General features: G+C 38.0%; 1 protein-coding gene and 1 long non-coding RNA gene across 4 annotated transcripts; one reads left to right on the forward strand and one right to left on the reverse strand.

The window, feature by feature from the left end:
- Positions 1-1115: 1115 nt before the first annotated feature.
- Positions 1116-17842, reverse strand: KATNBL1 (katanin regulatory subunit B1 like 1). Of its 3 annotated transcripts, none has more exons than XM_083839392.1 (11): positions 17713-17837; positions 15982-16154; positions 10414-10541; positions 8799-8839; positions 8169-8448; positions 6521-6639; positions 6294-6344; positions 6124-6213; positions 5517-5606; positions 4968-5061; positions 1116-3381 (listed from the first exon to the last, which is right to left on the reverse strand). In XM_083839392.1, the coding sequence occupies exons 3-11, from the start codon at positions 10525-10527 to the stop codon at positions 3349-3351; spliced, it is 912 nt and encodes a 303-aa protein (XP_083695518.1). In that variant the 5' UTR covers positions 10528-10541; positions 15982-16154; positions 17713-17837; the 3' UTR covers positions 1116-3348. The 3 variants fall into 3 exon arrangements, with proteins under 3 accessions (XP_083695518.1, XP_083695519.1, XP_083695520.1); XM_083839393.1 differs by lacking the exon at positions 17713-17837 and adding an exon at positions 16938-17536; XM_083839394.1 differs by lacking the exon at positions 15982-16154 and having other exon boundaries at positions 17713-17842.
- Positions 17843-18017: 175 nt separating this feature from the next.
- LOC310900817 lies at positions 18018-23370 on the forward strand. Its single transcript, XR_014585405.1, has 2 exons — positions 18018-19453; positions 22622-23370. It is a non-coding gene; the product is annotated as an uncharacterized lncRNA (long non-coding RNA).
- The last annotated feature ends 1268 nt before the right edge of the window (positions 23371-24638 follow it).

The following is a 24638-nucleotide window of genomic DNA, read 5'->3' on the forward strand; positions in this document are numbered from 1 at the left end:
AATAAGGCAGCCTACATAAACCTACATAAAAGGAAAGATCATTTCAGTTAGGTCTCACTTGAGAAGATAAGCTCCTGGAGCTTTTTTTTTTTTAATACCAATAATGATTTGTCAGCACTATGAAATAGCCTGGAGCTACATGCAGTACCTGTCTGTGATATAAGTGTTCTGCTCCAGAATACTCTTTAACTAAGAAACAGGTGTAACTCCTTCAAAATGGAGTTATACATAATCATTAAGTCATGCTAGCTTCTCTATACTCAGCTAATGAATGGGGTAGCTTTTTCAGCATCCACTCTTCAGCAAGCTATCAGCATTGACAGTCACATTTACAGTGTGTTTGTGTACGTGTATACATATATATATGTATACACATATTTTTTAAATTAAAGGCACTCTAAGAATAAGTCCTAAATCACTCTCCAAGTAAAAACTCTTTCAGAACAGCCTCTAGAGAATAACAAAGCAAAATACATTCTAGGACATCATGCTGTTTTTCAAGGACATTAATTTCATATCAAGTAGTATAACATGAAGAACAACTTTGCAGTGGCATCTTTCATCCTCAAGTACTCTTGTGCTCTGTATCACAAGAACAAACAGGATAAAGGACTAATTCTGCCTGGTTCTTTCACACATCCTAGGAAAAGCAGTTTCACAAAGTATTACTGCAGACAATAATAAAGATTAGCGTGTAGGCACATGAGTGTTCATAAACTTAAAAATCATTCTTGGATTCGCTGAGATAACTACATGGATTTCACAGAACTACAACAGCGGTGGGTTTTTTTTTTTTTTACTCACATCACCATTGAGCAGACATTATACATATACATTCTATTACAGCAAAATTGATTCGTAGCTAGTTGAGAACTAAAGAGCATACAAGCTGAACCTGAATTTCAACCTGAATAGCTAAATGAGTTATTTAAAAACATGACAAAAATCACTCAGTATGGACAGTAGCCAGAGTTCTGTTGATATCAACGTCAATGAATCCTGTTCTTATAGTCTAGCAGCTGCCTGAAAACGGTAAAAAAAATCATTTTAAATAAGGCACAAATACTAACAACTTAATGTTTAACACTGTATTATTGATGCTGTCAAAATACAACTTTTGACAGTTTAAAATAATGCATTCTTTTATTACATAAATATCAATAATGATTCTCAAGACAATCTTACCTTGCCATTAGAACAAAAGCACCATCCACAGTTATAAATGGTGGAAACCACGGCTGTATGCAGAATTCAGTATCAGCCCATATGTTCATATTTATAGTTCAGCAAGAGTTTTTGAATAGTAGAGTATTTCATTTTATTACAGCAATTACTTCTTGTATTATCTGGAAGACATGGCCATGAATTTCTTCATCTTGTCTATAAAAACCAGGAGACATTAAAATCCAAGTTTCCACCACCTTTACGATATGTTTCTTGAGGAATAATCTAAGAGCTTCAGCCATTACATCCCAAATTCTGAAGTCAGCCTTTGTTACCTTTATATTTAAGTGTTCCACTATCTATCCATTATCATATTGTAGTTCCTTTATTTATTTTTTACTTGACAGAAAAAATACTTGGAAAAGCATTACGTCCTTTCTCAAACTCTCTGGAGTGTGAAACACCTCTAAGTAATGCATAATTCTAGCAAAGAGTTATGCTATGCATATCACAAGAGAATGTCCCACTAAATTTGCAGTTTTGGGATGTCCCAAACATTCTTCCCTGTAGCTGACTGCCCTGGAAAGTGCAAAACCTTTGGTGGTTTAAATAACCAAAAAGTATCAAGTTCTTATGACCAAGTTCTAATAGGCCTTCAGAAGTTAGCAATAATGACATGTAAATTAAGTACAAACTATAAAATGAAGCAACAGGAGGCCTAAAGCTGTTGACCACTACTTAAGTTCAAAACTCATTAGTTTCACCTGTAAAGTAAAAACCACTTGAGGCTATCAAAAGTCTTTCTCCTGCCTAGCACTTCAATAAAAGCGCATATGCTTGATGTTAGGCATGAAAATAACCCTAAGCACTTTGTTTCCCCATAGAAAGTAATTTGGTGATGCATGTGTATTATTAAGTGAACAGCTGGCACTTCATATGATTTAATTAGAAAAGCATCTTCCTAATCACAAAAAAAGCAGGAGCAAGCCTAAAAACAAAACTCCCTCAGAGATATTCATCTATAACTTTTAAATTAAAATAGCATAGGATGGCAATAGGAGAGGAACAGTTTGTAGTTGTATTTTCAATGTTTGCTATTTTCAGTTTAAAGTAGTATGAATTTATCATGAGTAAATCCAGTTGTTGTCAAATTTTGCAAAGCTTTGTCAATTTCTTAAAGGAGGTAGTATATAAAGGCTATAATTTGAATAACATGGCCTCATCTGGCTGTAAACATTTTACGAACAATAGATATATCTACAATAAAAAGTACTGTGGAAGAAATTGTTCTAGAAATCATTTTTATGAACTTGAAAAGAAAAAAGATACATTTAATATATTTACTTATTTGCATGTAGTTTAAATGATACAGAACAAGATTAGTGTGTTAGAAATCCACATACAATATAAAAACATTTGTTAGACAAATTCACCATTCTGCTCACATTTGTAATAACTGTTTATCCAAGCTTAACTTCAGGTATTTATAATATTTCATACATGGATTTTTGTCAATGTGCAATGTTTCATAAACAACTACACAATGTGAAACCCTGATTTTTGTAGTAGTTTTTCAACACAATCTGAACGTAATAGCTATTTGCATCTTAACACATTGGCTTTTTGAAACACTAGTAATTAAGGCATCTTTGCTGTATAGTTTCTCAATAGTGCAAACAAAAGTCTTTAATTTTGATTAAAACAGAAGAAATTCAATATTTCAAAGTTTCTTTAACGTAAGTGGAAGATAGTTGTGCATTTTGGAGTTCTTGTGAAAGAAACACTTAAAAGCTCTTAATGCTGATTACTCTTGTTGGTTCATTTTAACTGGTTCTGCTGTCTTGTCTTCATGATGGTATAATTCAACTTTTTACATGACGTTGTAGTAAAACACAGTAGCATTTAAATGAATACCTAGTAAGTGAACGAATCCCAAATGCAGCAAAGGCATACAGTTTTCATAGTGCACTTTCACCTCACTGAAGTAAAAGTTGCTCCTACTAGACATTTTTCCACTTCAATGTGAAGTAGATTGTTAGGATTTTGTTAGTGGTTTCATTAAACAGCTTGACAGTTCGGTTCTCTTCCGCCAGTATTTCTCAAAAGGCTTTCAGAAATAGTACATATTTCAAGGATATTTTAGGGGATTGTTTCACCACATAAGCACACCATTTCTCAATCATGTCAGTGTAGTTGTAATAAATAAGCATTTACATCCTAGAAAGAAAAAAAAGGAGAAAGTGTTTGTCACATTGCTTAAGGCTGTAACATCAACTGTATGTTTGAAGCAGGGCAAATAATCAGGACCATAATACAATAAAATTCTGTTACAGTAAAATTATGTTTAGGTCAAATTTCAGAACGGGTTATCCACAAATTCAGGATTATTTTTAATTAATGCTTTTAAGAACACTCCTTTATGCTAAAAAGCCTACAAGCACAGTGGAATTAGTTTCCAAAGCCATCAACTTGATTTTTCTTCTGCTCTCTGCATGCACACCAATGGCAGGAAAGAAAACCATCATCATTTAGTGAGATTATGTACACAAACTGTGTTTATTAAGGGTTATATCTTCCCCCCACCCCCTCCAACATTCTTGTACTATTCTTTTTGCTCCCTACTTGTTCAGGTAGGTGGCCTTGGTCACAATCTATCCTGGTACACCTTGAAGAGCAGCAAATGAACAGAAAGGGTACCTGAGTCTTACAGAAACAAACTGGCACTTGCTGTAACTATGTTGACCTACCAGATGAATGGGGCAATCTATAATAAAACCTTCAATTGCTCTACCAGTTGTGAGTTAGAACTCTTTTCTTCTGCATCACATCTGCAACTCTGCAAGGAGTTTGCAGCTACCCTTGTAGAGCTGTCAAAATTACAGGTCACAGAGGCACAGCAGTCCCAGGACAAGAAATAACTTATTTGCTTCATAAAACAAAGTGACAAATTCTATACCCATAGAACTGTAGATCCCACAAAGCTCCTGCAGATATAACAAAGCAGGCAATCTCCACGTTCTTTTCAAGTTTACTCTAATCCTAGCTCTAGCCACGTGGCTGGTTTATGTCCTGGCTCATTCCCTACCTTTATTAGGTCATTTTATTAAGTCATGCCAGGGAGATGGAGGTCTCCTCACTCAGTGTAACCTTTGGTACCAAGCCTCAGAAAACCATCTTTACAAAGATGAGTACCATGACCAGTAGGTCATGCATTTATCAGACACCCTTACGCATAGCATTAAAGCATAGCATTAAGCACAGTCAGATGAAGAAAGGCAGAGGGGGGTTCACTTCAGATGGAACCACTCTTCTGCTCTCCCCAAAGTCACCATTTTCTAAGCACTAGGCCAGCAAAAACTTGCCCCAGTCACCTGACATGCAAATGCAAACAACACTGCTAGGCTCAGATTCTCTAGGTTGCATCACCCTTACACAATTGGTACAGCAGATTTTAGAGAAAACATCTGTCCTTCCACAGTCTACCTACTCACCTGAACTATTTTCTACATTGTTTTAAAATCTTGCTACTATTAACAATTTTATTAAGGAGATAGTTTCTTTATAAAGGAAAAAAATGATAAAAATTCACTGTTAGCATTTTAAACCACACAATCATCATCATTCGGCATTCACTCTGGATTTCTCCAAAAAAAATGGGCAATATACTTGAACATTAGTGAAAATATTCTAGCAGTAAATCTATTTCTGTCCTTCAATAGTTTAAAGTAAATAACATCCAAAGAGAGGAATACTGCAAATGATATAGCTATATTGATTACTAAACACAACTGGAACTGGATTACCTTAGCTATATTACCAGTATATCCTGGAACCAGAGTAAGATGATTCTCTTGTTCCCATAATCCACTTAACAGTTCTTTTAAAATGTGAATATTTCTGAAAAATAACAGATAACAGTTTGTAAAATATATATTTTATGCTGTAGCATATATTTTATGTATTATAATTATATTTGTAAAATATGTGATTCAGCAGACTTGATTGTACATATAATACTGTATATAGGCTTAGTCTTAACATTGCCACGAAGCTGGATCAATTTTTTTTTTATTTCTATAGCATTTATGACTCATGATATGACTATTCCATATTTGTTAGAACTCCAGTTAAAAATAATAAACAAAAAAACAGGACAACCCTTAAAGTAAGTTTCCAAACACCATCTGTGGCTTGAGAACTGAAGAACTAACTCTACGTGCTTTTAAGCTTTTACTTGATGATACTTATGAGTATCTTCTGTAGATAAACTTGATCAGCAGGGATACATCTCAATACAAATTGAGATGAACAAGCTAGAGAAATATTTAAATATTTTCAAATACTATACTCACCTATCATCTGCCCTCTCTGTATGTGAAGATAGTTCTGACCACCATCTTTTAATGACAGCCTGAAGCCAGTTTAAACCAACTATCACATATCTGTAAGAACATATTTTACACAATTTAAATACCCACAGGTCAGATAATGCATTAATACAAATAGGAAAGCAACATATTTTCTATTCTGGAAGAAAAATCTAGATGAATTCTCAATTTTACACACCTGCCTATGTTTTCATTTTCAAAGTAGTAAACAGAAGCTCTTGTAAGAAGCAGAGATGCTTTGATGTTTTGCCTGAAAGCTTTCAGGATTTTGTATTATAGAACATGCTAAAACCTCGGTGCCATTCTGCTTTACTATTTAGGATGAATAAATCTACATGAGGGCAAAGCTAGTTCACCCTTATCCTTAACCTTGCACTAGAGTTTTTGCACCACTGAATATTTTAAAGGAGAAATGAAGGTTCCCAGCAACCTTCTTTAGGTAGGTGCTTCCCAAAGAAGGCAGGGCTGCGGGGAGGGAAGAAAAGTCCAGGAACTAAACACCTTTGAACACAAGGGAACCAAATGTCCAGGAAGGAATAATATTAAAAAAGTATCTGAAACTGATACTTACTCCTCATATTTGCTTTTAAGTAGTGATTTCACTAAAGGCAAAAGATCTACACAGCAGCCAATTGAAATATATGGTTTTTCTTCCTGTAAACTTAAAAAACAAGATGTTTCAGAAGTGCCAGAACTTCAGGGAGGATACAGTAGATTCTCATCCCCCACTTTTATTTGTACCTGTTCGTAAGCACGGGAAGGCAGTCTACTACTACTCCAAGATCCTGTATCCTAGGAACATCGAAGATAAACAAGTGTTACTAGTAGAACATAGTTCAACCTGTTTCCCTTATGATTTAATATGTAATTATAGCTAAGTTACAAGATTTAAGGAAACCCTAAAAAACTGCAACATCTTTGTGACTGCTACTGCTTTAAGAATATAAAGTAAGAGATTCTCAATTTACCTCACTAGGTAGGCTACCAGTTCACTTATACTTCTCCTTCTCCAGAAGGTTAAAGCTACATTCAGCCTCAGATTCCTGCTGAAAAGAACTTGAGCCATAGTTTCATGGTCCTGAGAAACCTGTATAATGTTTTTAAGAACACAAAAGTTTACTGAAAGTTAAATGCCAGTCACGACACAATAAGCTGCTCTAATATGGTAATGTAGTATATGAAAATATACTTTTCTACCTGTATGTGTGGTTCTAGAAATCTACTTAATAAATCTACTTAATAATGGTCTTAATATGGAAGTTTCCATTAGAAGGGAGCATAGATTAAGACTACTTTACCCAAAAGCTGCAAGAATAAGGTCTGTAAACACCTAAATAGAGGTATCTAACAGTTACAAAGAGCACTCAAGTATAAACCTATAGCTCTCACCAACTCAAAAGCGTTTACGTAGCTGACTATTAATTTTGAGAACTTTATTAATGGAACCATAAATGTAATTACCAAAGGTTCACTTCTGAAAACGCTTGTTCTCAAACTGAAGTTTAAGTACTTTATTCAATTATACCTTGGATTGGAATGAACACTGTACTGCCACCCACATCTCTCAAATCCAGTTAAACAGTCATCTATGGCCAGTGATCTGGTTCTTATGTTTCTGAAAGCAATCTTGCCTCTGTCTTCATTTGTCAACAACTTCGTCTCTGAAGTTGAGAGACATGGATTTGACACGCGTATCACTCAGTGCTTAAGGACTGGCTGGATGATCATATTCAAAGTGTTTCAGTCAACAGCTCAATGTCTGGATGGAAACCAACGACAAGTGGTGTTCCTCAGGGGTCAGTACTGGGACCAGCACTATTTAACACCTTTGTCAGTGACATGGACAATGAAATTGAGAGCACCCTCAGCAAGTCTGCCGATGACACCAAGCTACATGGTGCTGTCTACACACTGGAGGAAAGGAATGCCATCCAGAGGGACCCTCACAAGCTTAAGAGGTGGGCCTGTGCGAACCTCATTAAGTTCAACAGGGCCAAGTGCAAAGTCCTGCATCTAGGCTGGGGCAATCCCAAACGCGAACACAGGCTGGGTGACGAGTGGATTGCGAGCAGCCTCACAGAGGACTTGGGGGTGCTGGTGGCAGCCCTGTCACAAAACACATCTATTTCACTTCAGTATTTGACCTTCTAGCCAGTTTCAGAAGCTCTGAAAGCATTTATGGAGTTTCCTTAAGTAATCTCATCATGAACACTTCTATACAATCATTTAAATTACTTTCATGTACACCAAGCTGACACTGCTATTGGAAGTGGTCCCATCTTACCTCACTAGGTTATTCCCATCCATACACCAACACTTTCATGCTTCCATAAACATGTACGTGGCAATGCATTATACCAACCATGAAACCTAACCGAGTCAAAAGAGTATTTTTCCTTTGGTGCTGGTATAATTTTAACCCAGACTATGTTGTCAGATCTAAATTCCCAGGCTGACGAAGTGGCAGAACAACTACTGTTGGCAACTGAATCACAGTAAACAGATTAATAAAGACTGTAAATCACAAGCCCTGAGCTAATTTGTATGTTAAGAAAATTAATCTAGTCAAAAACTTCCAAAGCTAACTACACAGAAACTAGCAGAAACTCAACTTACCTCTGAAAAAAATCCACTATATTTGGATGAGGGGCCTTCTGTTTGAGATGAGCCAGAGTCACTAGAATTCAGCAAGTGTGTACGACTGTCGTGCAGTTTTGCTGGCAGATTCCCTGCACAAGCCAGTTCATTTTCTTTATTTGCCATGTCACAGCCCCTTGATTTAGGGAACTGTTTCTTTTTATAACAAGGCTTTGGAGTATAACAACGAACTTTTCTTTTACAATATACTACTTTGAAGAGAGACAGGGGACTCGTCACTGTTTTTCCAACTGTTATTCTACAAAAACAAAGCAGTATTTTAGTAAAGGTCACTCTAAATTTAATTCAACACTAAGTTAAAATATATCATTATGAATTTAACAGTAAACTTGCAGGTTACTGTTTTACCCCCAGTATATACCTTCACAACATTTATGTTATCAGAAAGGAGAGCTACCTCCAATATCATTTTCCTGCTTTTTTAAAAATGGAAAGGACTCATTGTTATGGAAGTAGACACAAAAAACAGGTACTGTGAGTAAAATTAAGATCTTCCATTGTGTCTGTCTGGGTGTTGCAATAAATTTAAACTGGTTCTTCCTCCCTCCCTCCTGAAACTCAGACTCTTATACAGCAAGGCCCTCCTACCTGTTTGTGTATGAAGCCAGCTGTTTTGGAGATTTCTTACCCTGTGAGAAAGGGAATAGGGAAGAACAAACTATTACGAAAGAGACAAAAAATTCCACAGTTCATGTAAAAAAAATAAAGTCCTCGTTTATCACGAACTGGACTAAGTTTACCACAGATCCCCTCCCACACACTCCTATTCTGCAACTGAAGCACAGCTATATTAACATTCCTGTAATTGTCAAGTATTTCACAGTTACATATAGACAGACTAGCTCTGCCACAGCTGTCCTTGGAACATCACAGTCACTGACAGGCCTGTGGTATCTCTGGCAAGAGGTAGGATTGTGACATCAGAGACAGATTCTTTACTTACTAGCAAACTAAAAACTGTGTCTAATATAAAAAGCCTTCCGAAATTTGATGTCAAAACTGCATTTCCTGTCTCTCATACACATTTAAATGTATAATGCCAATAATACAGGCTGGCAGATGCTAGAAAAAATAACAGCTGAAGAATACTCCTCCGCCAAAGCACAACAAAAATCAAGACCAACGTAGACAGCACCATCTTGATTATCCTGAATTCACATGAAACATAAGCACCCTGATAACACTTAAACTGTGTAGGACAGTAATATTCTAAATGAATAACAAAATTAATTCAAGGCTGTGCCACAGAGATTCACGAAACCTTCAGAAATTAAGCAACAATTCAAAGATGAATTTCTAAAGATTTTTTTCCTTACAGTAATCTTCATTAAATGAAGCTTTAAAAACACTGAAGATGAATTGAATTGTGACATTCTGGTCTAATTAAAAAACAATTCGTTCACTAATTAAAAAAACATTAAGATGTTAAAGTATCTTCATATAAACAGGTACTACAATTACAAACTGCAAGCATTTAAACTTGAAAATGTATACTACTGATGACATTTAAGTTGTGCACATCTGCAAAACACTGCCAAAACAATGACTTTTTTGATAAATGATAAAACCATGTGGATTTCAATACATTGCCTCAATACATCCACAGACACAGAGGATACTGGCATCTTTATCACTGTTTCAAGTGATCTAACAGTAAACTTACCTCCCTACTACTTCCTCTGTACTCCATCAGCCTGCATTAGCAGATTTCTTCAGCAAGTAACAAAGGTAAGAAGTTATGAGAAAGTGTTTGTGGCTTGCAAAAAATCCAGTAAAAGTACCTGTGTTATTAGACAATGTGGTAGATCGAGCCGTATAATAACAGAATGGCAGATCCACTTCAATGCAGCTATTTCACCTACCCCATCTGCCACTTTTGCCATGTAAGCTTTTAGCAAGAGAAAACTTTGATAATAAAATTCCTCCTCTGAAACAGTTATTGGCTAGATTGTGGAAAAAAAGGCATGAGCAGAACCACATCAGAACCTACTCCTCATGTGGACAATGATACATATCTGTGCAATCACTGCATGTGTTATAATGCGTATTTTTCATAACATAATCACTGTTCAAGCTCAAGTTCTACTGCACATGCAAGCATGGAACATGAGCACTACATTTCCAGTTTTAGACTGCTCGGAGCTATGAACTTCTGTTTGAACATTTACATCAGTTTCAACAGAGGACATGATAAAAACCTTACCTCCTTCATGATCTTTCTAGTGGAAGAAGAAAGTCTTTTTCTGGGGAGATCAACGAGACAACCTTCGATATGCAATACTTTCTGTTTTCTAACATTGTGGGCTTCAGAGGCCATAATCTCTCAAATCCCTATTTTCAAGGGAAAGATCATCTTTAGTCATATTTTGTGAAACTTTCTTCAAATGCAGCTACCAAAACCAGTTAAAACAGTTCAACTATTTGCAAGATATACCATAACAGAAATAAACAAAGACATTACTGTTTAGCAAATGTTAGCTGGAGGCCTTTATAATTATTAACATGCTGATAATCACTTCAAAATTCTCACTTAGTTTTCCTCAAAAAGGAAATGACTTCCCCTCTCCTCCATGCCCACGAAGCAGACCAGCTGTTTTCAGACCAGCTCAGTATACCTGCACTGTGAGGTTCCACACAGACAAGAATTAAAGCAAAGAATAAGACAAATTATTTAGGAGACACCTTCCTGCTAATCTATTTCATCTACCACCTGAAGAAAAATACTAGGTCAAAGTGAGGAAAGACAGCTAAATAACAATCTTTGTTTTTCAAGAATAAGATAAGATTCACCAGACGAACAAAGGCTAAACAAAATAAAAAGAAAGATCTCCTCTTAACTCATTGGCAATTTCCCCCCCCCAACTTTTCCTCAACATATAACCTGGCTACTGCTTGTAGTAAAGAAGTCTTTGTACCACAACAAACCAGTAACAAAGTGACCGAAGTACTTGTTTTCAAATATGCAAACATTTCTATAAGAACCAAGCACAGTACTGAGACAGACCAACAAAATCCAAAACAAGTATGTACAACTAAGTGATACAGAAAACCCTTTCCTTGAGATTGGCTTCACAAACTACATCATTGTGGAGCACTATTCTTACCAAAATGTTTCAGCAAAACACCCTACCTTACTTTTAAGAGCATCCACTTATTCTAATTTTTTCCACCCTTAAATGGCAAAGCTCTGGTCCCAACATTAGTGCTTCAATTTCTCCCCCCCACCCTTAATACCAACAGACCTACCCCTTCTCTCCCATTTAGTAGATTTATCCCATATTAAGAACTTCACTGAGCACTGAAAAATATGGCAAACAGCTGCTTAGTCAGAGATCTTTCAATGCAGTAGCCAAAAGCCATCAAATAAAACAAATAGCTGGCAGGTTCAAAACAAAGTAGGTGGTATACATCTTCACAAAGTTACGCGATAGGATACTGTGTAAGCTTAGCAAAATATTAAAATGTTTTTCTTTAACACCATTTTCTTTAGAACAAGATCAATATCCAAGAATCTCATTTGATCTCTCTCAAAAAAGAGAGAAGATACACTGACAGAAATCCTTACCCTACAAGAAAGGAACACACAGCCCTCAAACTAACAACTTTGGCAAGCCCCAGCATTATTTAGGCAAGACATTTAGCAGTTGTCTGTCCATACTTCTACAGATACCACGTTAGATAAGTCTAGTTCATTAACTTGACTTTTTTGTTGCAGGACAACCTGCAACAACCAGAGCTAAATCCCACAGAATCGACCTGTCAGATGCTAAAAGTTCCATAACCTTGGTTCCCAGAGAACCGTTTTTGTGACTGTCCCTGTGACACAATGACAGCTTACAGCCCTTTGAGCGGGACATCCAGATGATTTATTAAACAGGCAAGTAAGAAGTCAAACTACCCTCATCTTTCATGCAAAGCAGTGAGCAAGAATCTGATTCCTAATGTATAAAACAGCACTGTTAAATGGGAACACATTTCAATTAAGAGTGAAGAATAATGTAAGGGAAGAAAGAAACATCTAGCAAGAAAATTTGAAAAAAACACACAAGAAATCAGTATATCAGGATTCAATATTTGTGTCATTTTCTTAAACTTTTGAGAGTCAAAATACCTGAACTGGAAAGAAAAAATTTTCCTACGTATGAATGTGCCCAAAAGAGGAAAGTAAAGAGGATTACACACTGACAAATTTGATGTGAGAACATAATGCCCTCTAGCCTCCCAGTTGAAACAGGAAAAGACAAAACTATCAGTTCTTTCTTCAGAGGCCATGAACAGAGACTCCGAAAGGCCAACAGATGATCTGATATAAAGGAGAACCTGGTGAAATGAAGCAAATCCCTCACATTTGTGCTCAGTTTCCTATCGTTTAAGAGAGGTTTCCATAGTTTAACATTTTTTGTGAGGGTCTCTAAAGATGCAGAAACAGCAGTAAGCATAAGCAAAATAAACACTATCATCCCCCCCACCCCAACTCAAACTGGATGGTATACACCCAAAAGTTGTAAGAACTCAGTAAGAAATTGCCATGTTATTAACCAAGGTACAGAACCTCTTCCTTAGAGCTGCCAGCACACCTACAGAAATCACACGTGGAAAATACAGTCAGTATTTAAAGATGGCCCCAAGGAAGATCCAGACTGACATCCCTGTTGTGCAAATTGTCAAACAATGCAATTAAGAATAGAATTAGTAGATACAAATAATATATTGGGAAAGTCAACCTGGCTGCCGAAGGCATGTCTTGCCTTGAAAAATTAATGGAATTCTCTGAGATTGTGAAGTACTACAATATGGATAAAGGAGATCTAAACGATAGATTTTACCCGAGTTTCTGAAAAGCTTCCAGAAGTTACTTACTCACTTAAGTCTTTCAAGTAAGCTAAGCAACCAAGTGATATGAGGGAAAGTTTTTGCATGGAGAAATAGACCGCTTATTGCCGTTTCTTAGCTAAGCAGTTCCTATAGTGAAGATCATCACTAGAATCCTGCAGAAAGAGAACTGTGCTGTTTAATGCTGTTTGACATATTCATAAGTTGCATCACAAAGGGGATGATATGGTCAGTCTTAATTTAAGTTACACCAGACACTAAAGATGAGGATTAACTAAAGAATTAAAGGACTGTGATGAACAATAACCAGAAGCAATGATTATAGATGAATGTAGAGGAAAGCACGCATGTCTACAGGCATGAGGAAATTCTGGGTTCATACACAGAATTACAAGCTCCAAGCTAATAATAACCACCCACAATAATATCATAATATGACAATTTACTTTAGATCGTTTGGATGGCTCAGTACTCGATATGGATCAATAAATAGTTAGAAAAACAGACACAGCACTGTTGTGACAGCGTGTAGAACTAATTTGTGCCTGTATTTCAAATATGGAGTGCAGATTTAGACTCCTTCCCCTCAAAACAAAAAGAAAACACCTCATCTCAAATAACTTATGATGAAAATAAAAAAGGACTCAAATGTGAGTAAAAAACCAATATGGAATACCTTCCATACAATGAGAAATTGAATAGACCAAGACTTTTCAGTCTGGAAAGGAGGTTACTTATAGCAAAGAGGGGAAATAAAGGCCTATACAATGAATAGCTTGGAAAAGTAGCGCAGAGATAGTTCACCATCTTGCCCAATATAGGAATTAAAGGGGTAAATGACACTAGCCAAAGACACTTAGATTCAAAACAAACAAAAGAAGGTGGTTCTTTGTGCATATAATAAAGCTGAACTTGCCACAGGATGTTGTGAACCTAAATGTTTAGAGGGCAGACTGCAAAGTCAAAAAAAATACACTGAAAATGATTAAATGCATAAACAATCTACGTAGCCAAGAGCAGGAAACAAATAGAAGAATCTGGTATGTCCAAACCTAATACTGCTATAATGAACTTAGTCCACGTCAAGAAGCCTGCTTCCAAAGGTTTAGCAACACACGACAAAATGCTCATTGTTCAGCAATTAAAAACATATATGCTAGAGAATGAAAGGTACTTTACAGGCCTCTGCAGAACCTGAATTTCTTATCTGATAACAGATTCTCTAGGAATAGTTAGACACTACCACCCACTGCTATGAGATATACGTGGGGGGTTTTTAAACTGGCACTAGCTATTATTTTATACTGGATCAAACAGCTCATACCTTAATGTCACAAATTTGATGATTCCCTTATGAGGAAAACAGCTAGCAGAATTTGTTCCAAACTGTCCTTTATCATCTCATTACAGCCAATGAGACTCCTTTGCTTTATATAGTTTTAAAAATAAACTAAGGATAGAGCAAAAGTCTTCTGAGCTCAGCCTTAGCCCTTTATCAGGCAATCTTAAACCTTGTCGTAAATTGTGACAGACTGCAAATCTGAATAAGAGATGAACAAGTTAAGAAACTCCAATTCTCTCCCTTACATAGGTTGACATCTGCTTAGAGAAGTCACCCTTCCTTATCTCTCTTTCACTCTCCTCAATTTTCAGGAAACAGAAAGACTGAAGTAACAGCAGCCATATATCCTGGTAAATCAGCTTATTCATACCCAGTCACAGATATTACCTTGACAAAGTTTTCCTGATAACTCTAATGCTATTATCTTTTTTTTTTTTTTTTATAAAAAACCAACCACCTCTGATCTCTCCCAGATGCAATACACCTTTAAAGTTATACCAGAGGCGGGCAAAGAAAGAGCGCTGAATGGCTTTCAAAGACAGCACTAAATGGCTTTAATGCACGTAACTGTCAAAGGCAAGTATTAACAAATGCTGCCACTCCCTCCCATCGTCCTATGTTTTGGGCACGGCCCCCAGAAAGGGACAAACTTTTCTTCACATGTTATGTAATCTCCATATGTATTAACATAAGATTAATTTCTTACAGAACAGACTCAAGTACTTTGCATGACAGCAAAGTAAATGTAAAATAGTTATATTTAAGTCATCTGCAATACACTTTAAAAGAAACATTCCTTCTGTTCTACTCTTTGCCCAAATTCCTGTTTCTTTTTCCTGTAGCATTCCATATATATATAAGCCATCACAGATGTTCTTGTGATTCTCCCCCACCCCCACATTATACCAAGTGCACATTCTCAAGGATGACAACATTGATCTTTATTCAATGCAGCTGAAAAAGTTAATTAATTGTTACTCCCCAAGGAGGGGACTTCATGCTTTGAAGGCATTCGAAACTGGCATACATCAGGGAACCAGTAAAGGACAACTAATTTTACTCATCACTGTCAGATTTAAAAAGCTTATGAGAAATCTCCAAGAATGGTTTTTCCAGATTTACTTCCAAAAGGGTAATTCATCTAGAAAAATAAGTTAGCACAATCTTATGATGCAGAAGAGACTCAGTTACCTTGGCATGATTTCCTTTAAGTCTGACTGACAAACATTACATACTCCATCTGTTTCAATTTTAGATGGTTTCCACATCCTTTGAATATGGAATAGCTTTTTTTCTCTAAATTTTCTTTTTTACATTTATGCTCTAGCAGTTCAGTAGGTGTTATTTACTAAATTATCTTAAAAAAAGTGGATTTCAAGGTTTGATGGAATACACTGACACCATGTTTTTGTGCAACACTACAAGAAGCGCCTTTTAAGCCAGCAGGACACAAATTTTAGCCAGCAATACCTGTTAGGCCTTTTTTCAAGTTTACAGTTTCATTTGGACAAAAATAATACGAATTAAATTTACAGTAAAGACAAATACTATAAAAGTAGCAAGTTAACTGCTTGAGCTCAGTTTCCAATTACTTACACATCGAATTTGTATGGGGCCTGCTGGCCCAAGCAGCCATAATGAACCTTGGAAAGCGACCACACATCAGAGTTCAGTCAAGTTTACAGAGGATGAATCCAGGTGTGGGTTAAGTGCTCCTTGCACAGCCTGATAACTGAACCTTATTTAGTTCTTGGACAAAATGTTTACATCTGGAAGTAAAATTTACAAGCATGTTAAACTGCTATGAAGTAACACGATTTTAAAAAGTACTAAAATGCTCAATAGTAGTCCTTCACTAACAAAGAGATTTTCTTTACCTGTTGATTTTCATTTATTAACACTCCAGGAAATGAAGCTTGGAAAATTTCTATCACTACCACTATCTGAAAGTTGTTATATTGGAAATAACGTTCTATCACATTGAAGCTCCCCCATTAATATTGTGAATAAGCTTTAAGAAACTACTCAAAATTTAAACACTGCAATTTTTTTCCCCCTACTCACCGCTCAACCCAGAGCTTCAAAAATCCGTAACAAGAACTCCAAATTCAAAGAGAGATGTATTGGAAAAGCCCTCCCCCTGCAAGCTTACTGGTGACACAGGTACCTCCCTCATCCCCTCGCGGCCTGTGACTGCACTTCATAGCAGGTGAGCGCGTGACTTTTCACATTACCCTGAAATACACATCCTGCTATTAGTGAGCAGTGACTGGTGACAGTTTATGGATACAGTGCATCCATACGCCCCTGTAATACTACATACACAAACGTAAGCAAATATACTGTTATAAAAATAAAGGCATTAAGGTATCTTTAAAATATTATTACGTTCTCAGTTATGAAGTTCAGGATTTGAAACCAACGGTGGCTTGAATGCAATGAAATAATATTACAGACATTTGAGTCAAAATTACATTCGGTGATAATAAAGTGACAGCTTTAGACTAGAATAGTTTGTTCTTTCAAGCCAGCGAGGCCAGAAAGCCACCAACCTGCCATCTGTTATGCTTTCACTCCATGGAGCAAGGCTAAGCAACCTTTCTGTCCTTCCCTGTCTGCAGCCACACAACGGAAAGAGCAAAAAAGCAGGGGAGGGGGCAAGGCAGCACTCCCATCCCGAGCAGAGAGCTGCTTTGAAGCAAAATGACTTCGCCTCGCTGCCAAGCACGGCGTGTTACCAGAACGAGCACACAAAATCACGGAACTACTTCGCAGCCTCTGTCTCCTTCGCAGGTTTCACTGTCCAGCGTTTCTTTGTTAGCTCCGTACTCAGCAGCGTGCCGAGCTACCCCAGCACAGCAGTAAAGGAGCTCAAGTCCTTTTAACAGGGCAATTACCACAGGACCTCGAGGCAGCCGAGGATTTCTCCCTTCCCCGCTCCCCACGGGAAGGAGGCAGGTCACGCCCAGGCGGCGCGGCTCCCCCGGCAGGCCTCACGCCCAGCTCGCCCCGCTCCCGGCGGGGCCCCGGCCGCTCCCGCCTGCCTCTCCCTGCCTCTCCTTCCCACCGCGGGCTGGCTCCGGCCTCCCGCACAGCGCGGAGCCGACCCGCACCCGCAGCCCCCCGGGGACCCCGCGGCGCCGGAGCCGAGCAGGGGCAGCCCCGCTCCCCGCAGGGCCTCGCCGCGGCCCCTCCCCGCCCCCGTTCCCGATCCCACTCCGGGCCGAGGAGGGGCCCCCGCCACGAGGGACCTCCGCCCGCCCGCCCGCAGCCGGCCCCAGCCCCTCCGCGTCGCGGCCCCGTCCCCGGGCGGCGCCCGGCACTCACCCGCCGCTCATGGTACCGGCCCGAGCAGCGCCGCGCCGGAGGAGGAGCCGCGGCAGCCTAGGGCCGGGGCGCAGCGCCCGGAGCCTGCGCCATTCAAACGGCGCCGCGCTGCATGCTGGGCCGCGCCCCGCCCGCCGCCCCGCACCGCACCGCACCGCGCCGCGCCCTCTGCCGGCCGCTCCGGCACCCGCACCCGCACCGGCACCTACACCCGCACCGGCACCGCCCGCCGGCAGGGGGCGCCGCCGCCGCAGGGCACGGGGCGCTGCGGTCCATCATGGCCCCCAGACTCTTCCCCTCCTGGTTGGCGCCCCCCCCGGTTGGCTGGCCTCATGCCCAGCCCCGGGCACCTACCGAAAAGCCCCGAAGGCGAAAGTCCGCTGGGAAAGGCAGCTGGGTCAGCCGGCATCGTCGTCTGCGCCTGGTGCTGCTGTCGGGTGCTGCTCAGCGTAGAGAAAGCTTTTTGGTGCGCAGTGTTCCTCGAGTGTTTATACGGAATCAGGAACCTCACAGCGCTCTCCCCCTTTGTGTCCGCAGGCTACCAGTGACACAGGGCGGTTACGGGCATGCGATGCTACAGCTGGCAGAGAAATCCATGCCGACTGCAGATTATAGCTGAGTATGAATAACTTCATTGCTCCCGAGGCTTAAGTGTTATTACAATCCTCTCTTTGATCTGGTAGAACATCTCAGGACCTACCTGTGAAGTAAAGCTGTTGAGAAAGATGGACGGTGTTAGTGATAGATGCAGGGAAAGGTGAGATTTGTTCCACATCTCCCCTCACTTCATTCCTTTCCATCATACGTTTGGCCCCATAGTGTGGTATTTTGTCACTTGACCACACGACATCCCTGTAAAATTGGGGATTTTACTGAATTCAACCCTGACATAGGCACATAAATTCTGAATTAGCTGAATTTTTTGTACCTAGTGTACCTTACTCTCCGTTTTGGGGGAGGAAAAGGCAGGCTTTGACAAATTGCATCCTTTCTTCATTAAGTTAACTGGACATGACAATTTGATTTGTAACTTGGTAATTGAAGTGTTTCTTCAGTGTCTGAACAACTCCAACACTATCTGGACTTAATCTACATTACCTCTTTTTTCTGATATGCTTTTCAGCTTATGATATCAGCAGGCTTTAAAACAAAGCAATCCATAAGATACCAGCTTATGACACAAACTGCTATTTAAAGGCGGCATTTGATAACACTAAAAATGAGTTGCAAAAGCATAATCAAGTCCTTATTCAGTCAAGTCCTTATTCAAGTCCTTAGTTCAGGCAGTGCTTTTTCTTGAAAACTTCCCAACCATACTGATATTAAAAGCTTCTTGATTCTTGCACATTCAATATTCTCCTTTTGACCCCAAATGCCCTGGAGATTAGGAATCCATTCTAATTTTCAGTCTATATGTATTCATGTCCTGTTTATTCTTCTAGTGCCATATTATTCTATAGTGTAAAGAACTCTCACTTCCTATCATATCTATTTGCATAAGAGAAACAAATTGACTTCCTAGCAATTTCATGTTATTAGCTTAAAGAAACCGAACTATCTTAGTCTTCTACTGCAGGATAGCCTTTCTATTTGCCAAATCATCCTAATGTCACCTTTATATTCATTTTTGCAGATGTTACACTTTCAGTTCAAACTATCCTGATGTATACTGTTTAAAATATACATGCTGCTCTTATTCATCTGAGCACTTCAGCTGTGAATATCCAGGCACATATTATCAGTAAGTGTTTATTATTTTTTTTTTAAGATTTACTCTATGCTGTGTAAAGAAACTTGGTACCATACTGATGAAAAACTTCGTCAAAGGAAACAAATGATATGATGTTTTAGAGAATGTGACAATTATCAGACGATGCATGTGTAAAAATGCTTGGGCTTTGCAAAACAGACTTTTGTTCTGGAGTTTATCAGGAGCTAGATACCAAGTGGATTTTAAAAGATTACCAGCTGAAAGGGACTAAGTTGGATGCTGACGCTAGACAGTGGCAGAAATAGCATAAGTATTTCCCTTTATATTTTAGGAAATGGGAGAAGACATAAAAAAGTGCTGTTATGTCCTAAACGTTTCCTTTTTTGTAGAACAATAGTTGGATCCAAAGATAATGGTTAATAAATGAAAACCTAAAGATGAAATTGTAATTTTCACATGGAGAACCTGGAGGTACTTCTGAAACATTGTGTTGTTCCATAGTATTTGATACATACTGGTCTTGTGTTTTTGTTTCTTTCAGTTGTGTATCTCTTGTGTGTGTCTAGAAGTTTCATAAATGTAATTAACACCACCACAGAATTGATGCTATGGAAATTCATAGAGGAGGCCTCTGTCATAAGATCTTAACACTGAGAGAGAATACAGAGAACAGGAAGGGAAACAAAACTGATCAAGACTTTCATGTTTACCTACACTTGGGAATCTAGTTTCTTTTCTTTTCATTTCTTTTTGAATTTTACACATTTATCAGCGATTTAAAAGCAGTGCTGTTGGAAACCTCAAGAGGTCCTAAACCTGTATTGTCATGGATAACAAAATTCCTTCATAAATACAACACTACTCTTAGAAAACAGATGTCAAAATACTATGTTAGCTATGTTTTGACAGTTTTATACAGTTATGGACATAACTATGATTGACATTTTAAATCTTGAGGAACTACTTTACTATTTCAGTACTTATGTGCTACAAGCAATGTAATGGAATTTTTGCTGAAATTTAATAACAGTACACTAACTTCAGATTAATAAAATTGCTATTGTAGAGAAATACCAGAGACATTGGGTACTTGATTCTACATTTTCGTTCACATTATATTTCAATAAAAAAGGATATAATCAGTTATGTACTCATTAACATACACGTATACAAAATGATATGCCAAACGTTAAAAATGTACAATATAAAGTCTGATTTTATTTAGAAGAATGATATCATGCAAAATAACATGTCCAAAAGAAAATTGTCATTATAGGGAATGTGAATTTCATTTAAAAAAAAAATGAAAAAAGACAAGAATTTAGTCGTGCATTTTCTATATGGCATATTCAGAAATTTGCAACAACCATTAGTTTTATTCAAAATCCTGAGGATTGTCATGTGATCTGCTTATGTTTAGCTTCTAAAGGGCAGAGCAACTGGTTTGTTCAGTCAAGGTTGCCAAACAGAATAATATTTTTGTTACTAAGCCTGGTTTTTAAGCACCTCTTCTGAAAAAGAAGCTGTTCTGCAAGTCCACAGAGGGGTCAAATTTTGTAACAGTAATATGATTTTCTGTCTGTGATGTGTAGTAGATATTTGTGGGGGTGGTAGTAATGTCAAGAAAATTAACTGTTTCATCTGTAGTCTTTGGGTTGGAGGCAGGATGGCTCAGGTGATTGGTAATGGGATAAAGCTTTTCACCGCTGAATTGCCGGCTCTGGACCAGATTAGAAGGAACACCATCTGGTGTCTGGTCAGTGACCCATATGAGAGAAATCAGTTGTCATCCCTGCTACTGGTGAATAGAAATCACACAAAAAGCCTCCATACTGTGTGAATGGTTGCACAGCAAATAGCACCAAGTGAGCACGAGGGCTAAAAATTCCATTAGAAACCTAATGGTCAGGCCTCAGCACACTGAAGGGAACACCGGAAAAGTTTGTCCATGTGGGCTGTCAAGAGATGCTCTTTCACTGGAAATATTCAGTTGACAGAAATCTATTTTGTTTGTTTGTTTGTTTTGGAAGCAAGCAGCTGCTAATTCATGGTTCAAAATCGCAGTATCTTATGAGAAAAATTACTTGAGTTTTCTGTGATGTGGAAAAGTGGATATCAACATCTCCCAGAATCCTACAATTCTTCAAAATGCAATCATCATCAATAATATTTCTGGTAGGCATGTGGTGGCAATACTTGAACAGGACACAATTCAGCTAAAAGAGATGTTCTGTTCAAATGTATAAAGTTTTTGCCTGATGCTATCCGAGACAGGTTAGCTCAGACTGGCTTAATGAATAATAAATTACAGATCACTTTGCCAAGCTGGAATTCCTTGTAACGTAGCACTTCTGAATACTGCATCTATTTCCTATTTTAGAAATAAAATCAGATGTAACTACAGAATCTATGACTTGGGATAGTGTCTGAATTTCTTTTATTTTCTGAAGCAATTTGCTATCTGAATGAAATGCCTGAGATAAATAGCCACTTTAAAAAGGAAGAAAAAAACTCTACTGCAATATTCAGAAAAGGTTATCTTGAAAATTGTTATATGTAAGCATAAATTTTTATTTCAATGTGGGAGTCATAAACCAGTAGTAACTACTTTAGGTCCATATTTAGTTTTCCTGAAGCAAAAATATGTTTTCAAGGTGATCATTTTGAGAGAAATGAAACAGATAGGCCTTAATAAAGAGATTTAAGAAAGTGAAGAATAAATGTTCTGATTTTGCAGGTTGTTAACTGTGTTTTTGTTTGAAGTCAGATTCTGAATTATCAGAATAGTTTCATAGTTTCAGGCCCATAATTAATAATACAATGAGATAATGATATAGTGTACATTCATCTTCCCCCAAGAATTATGCTGTTTTATACTATGTTCAGTAAAAATGAAAGAAAAAATAGTTTCGTCTTGAAAATATTATAAACCTACTTGTGTGTGAGTGACTAGAATTGTTTGAAAATATATTGCTTTGTTTTTATGTTGTACTTTTCACTCAGCTGCCCAGGAATAAGAAGTTACAATTTATGAGCTAAATTTACTCTAAGGAAGATTGGAGTTGTTCCTAGAAATGACTAAAAATAAATAAATTCTGCCAGCTCCTTCAAAAATTTGCTGTTGAAAAAACAAAAAACATTCTGTGCTGATAGTGACAGCCCAATCAAACCCCATTTTGCCATCACCTTCTTCCATAGGTGAGGTATTGGCAGAGCCAAGAAGCAGAAGACTCAGTCTGCAGATGCGCCTCTGCAGCGTGCTGCTGTGTGCCTGCCTGCTTCCCAGCCGGTCGCCAGCACCCTGTGGCCTCACCGGCACCCAGCCTGGGCTGAAACAGAAGGGAATTGGCGCATCTGAAACTTGACAACCACATAAGCTTCAGTGACCTGTCAGCCTGCTGAGAAGCACATTTCAGTCGTGTGGGGTAACGCTGTTCTAGCTGAGACTGACAAAAATACCAGCGCATGTCTTCAGAAAAGATAGAGCAGCAAGAAACACGCATTTAGAAAAATAGTATTTAGTTCACTTATTCTCTCTTGTCTTAGTGTTGTGTTTTGAATCCTATTTGTGTGTACGTTTGTGTCTACACAGCAATACTTTCCTCGGGGAAAAGTATTAAAAAAGTATACGGGGAAAAGAGAGTCTTCTCTTTCTTCTGCCTCCTCCCCCTTAGCATTTCATCCCTTCTCTTGAACTTCTCTCGGACATCCTTGCTGAGATGTCCAGATGCTGTCCAGATTCTGAAGATTATCAGAGAAGAATAGAGAGGTTTCATTAAGTTACACTGAAGTAACTCTAAATAAAAGCTGGAATCTATTTTTCAAACCTTAGACTCTTTGCATTGCTTTGCTGAAGCTGATATTCTCTTGCAACTGTGAATGACTTTCAGAAACAAACAAACGAAAACCAACCCAACACTCTATTCATTAAACTTTAGTGTTACATACCTCTGGTTATCTTGTGGTTGTTTTATCTTCTGGTAACTTCTTTCCTCATGAGATATGGATCATCTAGTATCATACTCACAGAATTTTTTTTCCCATCCACAATATTCTAGATGCAGAGCCTGAAGATTTTCTTTGAAACAAATTTGGGAGTTAATTCTTACTATTAATAGTTTATAAGGGCAGCGGTCTTTTAAAAGAAACAAGCTTTATGAGCTTTACAAAATGTTGTAACTCGTCATAAGTTACCTTATGTAACTCATAAGGTAGAGACTGGAATTCATTTTCCTTGTGCACAGCGAGCATCTTCAGATTTCAGTAACAGGCTATGCTGGGTGTGATTTCACCTACATTTTCTGTCCTGGCATTTCACTTTTATGGTATCTACAGAGTATATAATGACTTTCCATTCTGGGATACAAAAAAGTTGGCCAAGACATTTCACCTGAAATATGTGCTTGTTTTGTTAGGTCTTTAATGTGTAACATACTGATTATAATTATTATTTTTAATATTTTGTCTCTGTAGATTCAGTTACTGAATAGTAAACAAATGCAGCGAAAGTGTTGCCTCTAAATACAACTATCTTATTTAACAATTCTTCAGTTGCTTCAAAAACTTTACTGAATTTAATGCAATTTTTGTGCTGCATTTTCTAACTTCCTTCTCTTCAACTGAATTTATTTATTTCTCCCTTTAATCCTTCCATGTCCTTAAATCTTTCAGTTCAGTCTAATCCTTCAAATCCTATAATTACTCAAACAAAGCATTTTAACCTTGTGGCCTTCCTGGACTCTTGCCTATTGCTTATGACGTGTAGGTCTCGCTTGACTAATGATGTTTACTGCTGCATTTTCTTTCCTAGGATACTCATGGAAAATTTCATGCCACATATTTCTCATCTATAGCAGAGCTCAGTGTCACAGTCTTACTAGGAGCATTATAAAAATTGTAGAGGCTGCTTTCTGCTATTAGAACAATTCCTCCTTTTAGTTAGAACTTACTGTTGACCTTGTTGTAATACCAAGTAATAGAAGTCCAAAGCCTAGATTTTGATTTCAAATAAGTATTCCCAAGTTCTTTATGTCCCTCCAACATTATTTTTTTTTTTGTATACTGTATAAGGCATAAAACTAGTTTAATTTTTACATCTAAGAATGACAGCACTTTATGACACCATGTTGGTTTGCCTGAATATTTTTCTGAACACTTCATAAACATATTGTATTAATTTCCCTTAGGAAATTATGAATAGTAGGGTGGGGACACT

The sequence above is a fragment of the Anser anser genome (assembly GCF_964211835.1).
Source record: "Anser anser genome assembly, chromosome: 5".
NCBI lineage: Eukaryota > Metazoa > Chordata > Aves > Anseriformes > Anatidae > Anser > Anser anser.

Coding starts and splice junctions, on each gene's coding strand:
- KATNBL1 (XM_083839394.1), bottom strand. CDS start 10,527: ATGGCCTCTGAAGCCCACAATGTTAGAAAACAGAAAGTATTGCATATC. Junction 8,840..10,413: donor CTAGAAAGATCATGAAGGAG/GTAAGGTTTTTA, acceptor CCTTTCTCACAG/GGTAAGAAATCTCCAAAACA. Junction 5,607..6,123: donor CTTAAAAGCAAATATGAGGA/GTAAGTATCAGT, acceptor ATGTTCTTACAG/ATATGTGATAGTTGGTTTAA.